The sequence below is a fragment of the Austrofundulus limnaeus genome, unplaced genomic scaffold (genome assembly GCF_001266775.1).
Source record: "Austrofundulus limnaeus strain Quisiro unplaced genomic scaffold, Austrofundulus_limnaeus-1.0 Scaffold7, whole genome shotgun sequence".
NCBI classification, from domain to species: Eukaryota; Metazoa; Chordata; class Actinopteri; order Cyprinodontiformes; family Rivulidae; genus Austrofundulus; species Austrofundulus limnaeus.
In genome coordinates, this window is record NW_013952409.1 from 4,931,540 (window position 1) to 4,941,343 (window position 9,804).

General features: G+C 38.0%; 1 protein-coding gene across 1 annotated transcript in view; it reads left to right on the forward strand.

Annotated features, from left to right (window-relative positions):
• cdh13 (cadherin 13, H-cadherin (heart)) overlaps window positions 1–9,804 on the forward strand; it is a 325,369-nt gene that overhangs the window by 296,133 nt on the left and 19,432 nt on the right. Inside the window, exon 13 of the mRNA XM_014034245.1 lies at window positions 9,023–9,256. Within this exon, the coding sequence (XP_013889699.1) occupies window positions 9,023–9,256 (234 nt within the window). The remainder of the gene's footprint in view (window positions 1–9,022; window positions 9,257–9,804) is intronic.

A 9,804-nucleotide genomic window follows, 5' to 3' on the forward strand; every position in this document is an offset into this window, starting at 1 on the left:
TTTTTTATTTTTTCAGTTTTCGCTGTCATTTTCATGAATGAATGAATGAACACTTCCTTGTATCTGAGGCATAGCCTTACAGTATATGGTGTTTTTGGGGTGGTAATTATGCTAATCTCCTCTCGCGTGCACGAGCAGCTGGATAGAAAAGGTGTAAATTACGCAGCTCATTTACGCACGTTTCCTGAAGATAGAAGTGTTTGTTGAATCTGACGTGACATGTTCGTACGAACCCTTTGTACGAACAAAAGTAGGAGAAATTTAGGAGAAGAATACGACCATGTTCTTGCATGAGGCCCAATGCTTTGAACAAAAATGTAATATAAAGTATGATACAGGAGAACTCTGCAGCGCATGGTGAACATAGCCAAAAGAATCATTGGTGGCCCAATCCCCTCCCTGAAAGACATATACACCTCCTGCCTCATCAAAAAAAGCAACAATGACTGTGAGCGATGCAACCCATCCTGTTTATAATCTGTTCAATCTCCTGTTATCAGGAAAAAGGTACAGGAGCCTCTGCTCACGCACCAGACTCACCAACAGCTTTATCCACCAAGCTGTTGGGATGTTAAACTCTTCCTACACTACCTCCAGTCACCAGACTGGCAAGATTATAACTTATTTCTCCACCCCCCCTCCACCCCACCCCAAATATGCATTTGCATTATGTGCACTACTATGCTATGCTGATACATTTACTAAAACAGTTAATGCTAACTTAAATCCACATCTTTACTGACTGATGTCTAGATTTAGTTTTTTTGTTTTGTTTTGTTTTGTTCTTTTTTTTTCTTTTTTTGAGATGCAGTTATCTTAATGTTTGTGTCAATGTTTTTTTATGACTGTTTAACTGTGGGACGGTAGGAAATGTAATTTTGATTGCTTGCATGTTGTAAATGTGAAGAAACTGACTATAAATCTAAATCAAYCAATCAATCAAAGTGTGGGARGAGAGGTCTGCTGCAAACKGGTCTCACTGAAAGTCCCRCCCTGCTCTCCTCTTGATTGGATAAAACGGCTCTGGAGTTTGTTTGATACGTTGAAAGCAGTGTCCGTTTAATCCTGTTACAGCAGGCTTCCGCCGCCCTCCTTGAACGACTGATCGCACCAGTCCGACTGGAATTTATTTATTTTTACTAGGAAATCAGRTTGGTTGCAGTCTAGAGTCCTGCTAGCTGTTGTTTTCACAATCGCAGGTACAATCTTGGGTGAGCTTTATGACATTCCATTTGGTGTGCTTTTTTTTTGACCACGCATGAGCACCTCTGGCTATAACTTTCGACCTTGTATGATTTTAATTTATTCAAAATCACTCCCCCTTAAAACTGCAGAGCTCTTGACTTGTTTTTTCCACTTTTTACTTTAATTTGTCTTATTTCTGTTTATTATTAGTTGCTGTAATGTACCACTAAATTAGTCTTCTTGACTGTTTAGCTATATGCATGATATATCGTGGCATTTTCTCATGATCCATTACTCATACAGAGCCTTGCTTCTAGTGTCCTTTAAAACCAAAATATTTTTTCTTTTTTTTGCCATTATTTTTGTTTTGTCGTTCTTTTCTTCCTGTGCTTTCATCCAGCTGAGGAAATAATAAGTGYAATAAGAGAGCAGAATAGTTTTACCCAAGGGCATCATCCAGTGGCTGTTTGTGTCAAAGCTGCCCTGACATGTAATAGTAATTCTAATGAATAGATGAAAAAAAGTAGGCTTACAAGAAAAGTGTAGTTTCAGCTTTGTCCTTGACAAACTCCACAAGTGGAACATGTTATTATCAGGTGAATTCAGTGGGGGCTGGGACACCTGCCGGAAGAACTGATCAAATGTGTGACTTTGGCAAAAATGAAAATTGAAGTGCCCATAATTTTTCACCTTTTGAACTTGTTGTGCTCTCTGTCCCCGTTCCGTCTTATAAAATGTTGCTACAACACATTTCACCCTGGAGGGAAATCCAAGTGCAAACAGATCATGGATTTTCTGCTCGCCTTGCCATCGTTGGGGCAGACATTGGTACATTTCAAAACCGCTGCTGGGTACAAACCTGTCTTTTATTCCTGCTCTGCAACAGTGGGAAGAAAAAAAAAGTCTGCTAACAGAGAAGAAAAGGGGGAAAAATGTGATAACAGGAGTGGCTGTCGGATAGAAAAAGGGTATAGCCTAAAGCCAAAGTGTTTGGAGCAAAAGCGTGTTTGGGGGTTATAGATAAAAAAAACATGAAGAAAAAACAAGATAGAAGAAAAAAACTGTTTGTTGCTCGGAGCTGTGGATTAGTCCAGACAACCTCAGGAGTCAATCACTTTGCTTCTCTTGTCTCATGAGAAGATGTGAGAACAGCACAGWTTGAACCACCGACCACAGGAAGAAGGGGGAGGAGTTACAAGTTGTGGTGGAAAACAGAGCAAAACTTTACTCAGGCTGTTGTTTGTCCATCAGACTTAAAAAAAACTTCTGTAACAAGTTGCAAGTTCAACCTGAAGCTTTAAAGATATTTATTAGAAAGCAAAACATTTCCTACACAATTGTATTTAATGAGTAACGGTGCAAGTGATCAGCACCGTATAAATTATCTTTAATTCACCACTGAACTGATAATGGTGGGATGGCTCATTCTAATCTATTGAACCGAGTTCGGCTGCTGATGTTGTGTGTCTGTGCTGGCTCCCAGGCATATTTTATTATTGAAGAGTTACTTTGATGGAGACAATTAAACCTAATCTCATTTTCTAATTAGTGTAATTCCTGCTCTGAAAGCAATTTATTAGAATCGATCCCCACTTGTGTAAAGTTAATTTTAGCTCCGGAGTGTTACGTTTTACAGTTAAAATAACGTCGTTAATTTTCTCATTTCTGCTAAAAGTGTTTGTCATTAAAAAATAGCAACCAAATGATTTGCATACATGTAGGTTTTAGACCCTCAGAGATGACTAAAGGTTTGACAGAGTGCAAACTTTTATACTTTTCAGGTAAACCCAAAATACAGAACATGTCAATAATAAATAATAAACTATTACATCACCAATTCAAATGAATTTCAAATCAAAAATGTGTCCTGGAACTGAAACTAAAAAACTAAACAAATCTCTGGTTTCAGAAAAAGCACGAGACAAACTAGCAACAAATAATTAGCACTGCAAATTAAGCAAATTGTTGGCTGTGAAAGCAAATATTGGCACAGACCTGCAGCAAAGTAAACGATCTCAATTACCAGACTTTTATTTTTTTAACCCAACAGMGGAAACTAACTGTGCGATGCAAATATTATTGAAAGCCAATTGTTTAGTTATTGACTCTGAGTAAACTGTTTTTTTAAAAGTTAGAATAAAGCTTAAGGTGTAATCAAATACACACAGATACAGTATACACACACTCACACCTAACTTACAGAGTAACACAGTCACTCTGAGCTTGGAAGGTGATGTGCATTTTCTAAAGGTATCTTAGACTTTTAAAGCGCCTGTGACATAAAATTATTGTAATAAATACAAATGCATGTTTGGAAAAATAAATTAATAACATAAAAAATCACTCAGCTGAGATGAACAGTTGTTGAGATATTTGCATGTGAAGTAACAGGAAGTGATGACAAAGGTGAATGTCTGCGTGTGACCAGAGCGTTGCCATAATGGTCGACGACACAGACTGCAGAGAAGAATCTGCTGAGTCTTTAAATTATTTTGAATCGTCAGAGAGATGAAGAAGAGTCAAAGAAAGAAAACTCCCTGGTCCTTGTTTATTGAAACAGTATTTGAAGAGTTCCCCTTTGGTGTCACTCCCTGTTTCACTGTGACTGAGCCAAATTCAAAAGAAAATATGTTAAATGACAAAATAAGAGGACATGCATTTCACAGAGATTTAATGTACACTGCGAGGTGGATAATTACTGCATGGGTGATTATCTTTCAGCTGGCAAAAAAGTTATTTAACCCAAACTGGTGCAATGACTTGCTTCTCGTTTCTTAAACAACCACATCAAAAGACACATCCTGCGGTCATGGAAAAGATGTCAGTCTGATTGAGAGGGGTTAAGTCATTGGCATCAAACAGAGAAAACAAGTAGATTGCAGAAACAACTAAAATTGGCTTAAGAACTGTCCAACGCATTATTAAAAACTTGAAGGATATTGGGGACCCATCGTCTTTGAGGAAGAAATGTGGCAGGAAAAAGCATCCTGAATGATCGTGATTGGCGATCACTTAAACTTTTGGTGAAATCAAATAGAAGAAAAATACAGTGGAACTCTGGGCTATGTTTAATAGTGAAAGTAAGAGCATTTCCACACGCACAACACAAAGAGAACTCAAGGGATTGGGACTGAACGGCCGTGTAGCCTTAAGAAAACCAGTAATCAGTGAGGCTAACTGGAAAAGAAAAGGCTGCAGTTTGTTAGGGAAGATAAAGATTGGACTCTGGAGCAATGGATGAAGGTCATGTTGTCTGATGAGTCCAGATTTACCTTGTTTCAGAGGGATGAATGCATCATGGTAAAAATAGAGGCACCCATCATGCTTAGTGTCTACTGTACAAGCCTGTGTGGGCAGTGCTGTGGTGTGGGGTGGCTGCAGTTGGTCACGTCTAGGTTCAGCAACAGGATGTACTCAAAGAATGAGCTCATCTGAATATACTGAATGACCAGGTTATTCCATCAATGGTTGTTTCTCCCTGATGGCACGGCCATATTCCAAGATGACAATGCCAGGATTCATGGGGCTGGAATTGTGAAAGAGTGGTTCAGGGAGCATGAGACATCATTTTCACATGTCCAGAGTCCACTGAGAATGTTTGGGGTGTGCTGGAGAAGGCTTTGATCTTGGTGAAAATGAATGCAACGCTAGATGGAAATAAACCTTGTGACACTGCAGAAGCTTATTGAAACAATGTGTGCCATAATCAAAGCTAAAGGCAGTCCAATGAAATATTAGTGTGACCTTTTTTCTTTCATTGGCCAGGCAGTGTTTATTATTATTATATATTCAAGTCTTTCTGTGCTGGTCTTATGGTACAGAATATGTCTCACCTGTTTCCTGCAGATTGCTCGATGGGCTGCTTGTTTTCCTGAACAAGGGCAAATTAGTAATGCGGAAAAATAATATAGCAAATTCCTCTTTTTAACATCATTAGCTTCACTTTTTATGTGTTTTGTTGGACTTTAAATTCAAGGGGGTGGCCATGTAATTTGTAGCCATGGATCGCTTGCCTCCTCTGTAAAGTAAAAGTGTGTTTTACCAGAACTTTGATGACAAAGAGGTGTGAAGTAGAGGCCAGCAGACAAGCTCCATTGATGCTAAGACAGGCTGATGATGACACAAGCGTGATGCAACAGCCATAAGGAGGAGTGGGAGCCAAGAGGTGCAGAGAAATAAACTGATTGGTGAGAGGAGTATTCATTTAGGAAGACAAACAGCTTCATTTAAAGTTRGCCAAGCACAGAGGCACCCTGCATACTGCAAATGGGTTGAAATTTGCATCTTTTCTCTGACAGAGGGATTGGAGTTCCAGCCCCACTCCCTTGGTCTCACATCTCTAGTGATAATGGATTATCTGGAGTCCTGCCTGAAAGWGCTTCTGTCTTTGATTTGCTTTTGAACACATTTTCCAACCGGTTTTACTGAAGTAATTCCTCTTCACTCCTGATATGTAGCTGATATTGTCACAGCCATATTTATCTCCAGTAAATAAGGACTGTTTGCTGTTTCGTTTCATCCCTTGACGACATACAGAAAAACAGCTGAGTGTAGAGATAGTAGTCATTTCACGACTATTAAACAGCAGCGATGACAAACTCGCTACCATTACAWTTGATTTCTCCCTCTCTCTTACAGTAACGATCCACTGATGTTTTTTACAGCTAAGAATGAAATTAAAGTTTTGAACTTGGTAAACAGATTGTAATGATTATCTGCTAAACACTCAGCAGTTGTAGATAAGATTTTTCTGCAGCATTCTATAAATTACTTAGCCGACAGAAAGTACTTTTGTTACAGGCAGCTGGCTTCATTTCTCTTTTGTCCTCTGTTTTGACCTAAAATATTGATTTGTTGCACATAACTGACATTTTTAAGTGTTGGAAGTATGCATACCTCATGTTATCACCAACATCCTTGTTCTGGTGCAGAGAACTTTAGCTTTGTTATGGACTCAGCATTATGATGATGCAAGATTGTGTCTATGCAGACATGATTACTGCTGTTATCCCAGTAAATAATTACTAATACATGTCTTCAATGTAACTCTAAATCATTACATCTACAGGTCCTGCAGTCAGCAGGACCTGTAGACGGAATAAGTGACCCAACATATTGAAACGAGGATAAGTCAAAATGTGGAGAAATGGGATTTTAAATAAAACATTTGCCAAAAATGCATTTTGTCAAAGTATAACAAATAAATGCCTTATCAATATATAACACAAAAAAGCATTTTTTGAGCATTTTTTTAAGTAGTAGTAACAAAAAATCTGATTTTGAGGAAAAATGCCTTAAAATGTTGTGATTTTCCTTAACCAACAAAACAAATTAAGTCATATCTCTGGATCTGCTAATGACATCAGAATGATCCAGATATCAAAATGTTTTAAAGCCAGGAATCTGAAAATTTGATTAGGTCATCTTGACGAAATTTGACTTAATCCTCATTTCGATGTGATGGGTCATAGTATATGGTCAAAAATATAAACTTTGAGCCAAGTCTTAGGACAGAAATTAAAGATGGACTGAAGACAGGTGAGGGAACTGATAAACTGCACTACTTAGGCCATTTCCTGGCTTTGAGTAGTCAAAGGAAAAGATTCTTGGGGACCCCTTTATGGATCCTGAGAAGCTCAGAACACTGAAYRTTCCTAACTTTRWGTCCTTCATCTGAGGGATGCAAAGGTTTAATTAAAGCTCCATGTCTTTTTGGGGAGAGCAATGGGCCCACATATGAGGCCCCTCACTCATATGTGTTGTTCATCCATCCCCACTCACCAAACTAAAATACTCCTGACTTGTTGAGCAGGAGTAAAAGAGCGAATACCAAGACAGAAATGTTTAAAATTCTCCCTAATATTTTTGTCTTTATGACATAACTGTCTTTATGAGCTTAAATGTAAAAAAAAGCTTCAAAAYTTAAATGAAAAATTTTTCACCTTATGATTTTTTCAAATGTTTCATTTATTTGACATGTTTCCATTCATCTAGCCTTGAAATATTCATTTTCCTAATTAATTGAAGTGAATATTGTGAATGGAAAGAAAAAAATATGTTTCTGAAAACATGTTTATACCTCGACTATGGGGTACCTGACATTAGCACTTTACTCTTCAATTTAAGTTGTGTGATTTAAAACTGAACACTATTTTCATTTTGAATTAAGGAAACCGAAATCGTTGCTTTATTAAGGAAAATATGACATACATTTTTAATCACTCATTTGGTTGTTAAGCATTAATTGGAAACTGACCTCTGGAGCTGTTATTGAACGGTGTTGCATTTTGTTTAATTTTATTTTTCTAATCATAATAAAACAGAGCCATAATAGAAAGAAGCCAGCATGGTGCTGAAACAGCTGTGTGAAGCTGACACCCCACCCACACAAAAAATGCAAACAAGTAAGCGGATTGGTTAATGCTTCGTTTGTGCAGGTTTGTGCAGTTAAAATGAGCGTTTGTGCTGTTATAGTTTTTGAGATATTAAACATTATGTCTTTAGCTCATTATGACGTCACCATCCCACCAGCAACCTCCGAAATTAACCAAAACAGTATACTTATTTTGTGCTTCGTTTGTGCAGCTTAGTGCAGTAGAAATGAGCGTTTGTGCTGTTACAGATTTTGAGATATTACAAGTTTTTACTTTAACGTGATGACATCATTGTCCCCCCAGCAAGCTCCGAAATGGTGACGTCATCGGCCTAAATTATAACTGCTAATATCTCGAAAACAAAAGCTGCACAAACGACAGTTTTTACTGCACAAACCTGCACAAACGGAGCACTAACGACCTAGCCCACTTTGGTTTGTTTTTGGAGCGATATGGGGTGATGGTGAACTCTAGATGACCTAAAAAATAATTTTTAATATCTCAGACACCAAAACTGCACAAACGACACTTTTAACGGCACAAACCTGCACAAACGGAGCACTAACGATTCTGACTATTTGATGGATTTTTTGACGTGGGTGGGGTGTCAGCTTCACACAGCTTACAGAAACGACACCCAGTTTTGCACAGTTTTTAATTAGGCTTAGCATCGGGGGCTTCTTTTGTGTTAAATGCCTTTTTTAAGAAAAATTCTTAAAATAAATTAAAGTTTTTTAAGTGAAAACTGTTTTGTTTCTTGAAATAAAATAAGTTTGACAAAGAATTAGGACCACACTGCAAGATTTTATTTTTTTAATTACGAGAATAAAGTAATTTGAGAATATAGTCTAAATAATATGAGAATAAAGTCATAATATTACGAGAATAAAGTAAGAATAATACAAAAATAAAGCTGAAATAATATGAGAATAACATTCGTAATATTATAAGAACTCCTACATGAAAAAGTGATCTCATCACTGCGTTAAAATAAGGAATGTTGAGCATGTTGTAAAGTTATATTTTGGTAAACTCAAGCCATATCACATTGCAGTTAATGGCTGCATTAATAGATTTAGTCATCACATAATGTGGATGGAAACATATTACACTGACAGTGATGGTGGACTACTTCATAAACACAATGAGACTGTCCACAGTTGGTCCGAGTTGACCCAAGAATGGAAAATGGAAAATGTTATGACTTTATTCTGGTAGTATTATAACATTGTTTTCATAATAAATTAAAAAAAATTGTGATGTGTTGCCCTAAAACTCCGTCATATATAAGAACTTAAATAGCAAATGCACGTTTAACTGCAGTTATACTGTTATTTGGTCTTTTCCCATCTGTCCAAGTCAATACAGTTTACAGTTGCCACACGTTCAGGAACATGAAAAGACAAATCCATCAGTGATCCCTCTGTTCTTACCCCATCCTAATACAYCCGTTCTGTTTCCAGGCACCCCTCCAGCCACGGGCACAGGCACATTGATCATTCACTTGGAGGACTACAATGACAATGCCCCGTACGTAGTACCGTCAGTAGCACAAGTGTGTGAAGATGCCCACGACATGAATGTCGCCGTAGTTGGGGGCTGGGACAAGGACCTCCCACCCAACGCGGCCCCTTTTAAGATAGAGTTGGGGAAACAACCTGGTCTGGACAAAACGTGGAAGGTTTCCAGACTTAACTGTGAGTATTTCAGCTTTAATTGAGATTCTGTGGCTGTTTGGATGAAACTATTTATCCAGAACTGCACTTGTTCACTCAGAGTTTTATAGAACCAGCAGGTCTTTTAAACATGCACATGTCCAAACACCTGTTTGCTTTCCAACAATAACTCTAACAGACCCAGTGCACTGAATTGCTATTTCTTCACCGTGTTGTTATGCTGCTTTTCTTCTCAACTAGAGCTTTAAAGCCATTCACACAATGTTGTCCAGAAAGGCCCATGGGAACGCAGAAATGAAAATAAATGAATATAACAATTTCACTTCAAGAATAGTCAAGGGCCAATTTATCCAAGCACAGCTCTGTTGATTTGAGCCCGTACAGATTACAGAGTGGAGCAGGCTTAGCTGCAGATGTCCGCGGCGTGATGAAGGTGAAAAGAAAAATGATCCAATGAGGAAAGCAGAGAGACGGTTAAACAGGAACCAGACATTGAATCAGGATTGCATGAGTGAAAGTTGTGTGTGTGTGTGTGTGTGTGTGTGTGTGTGTGTGTGTGTGTGTGTGTG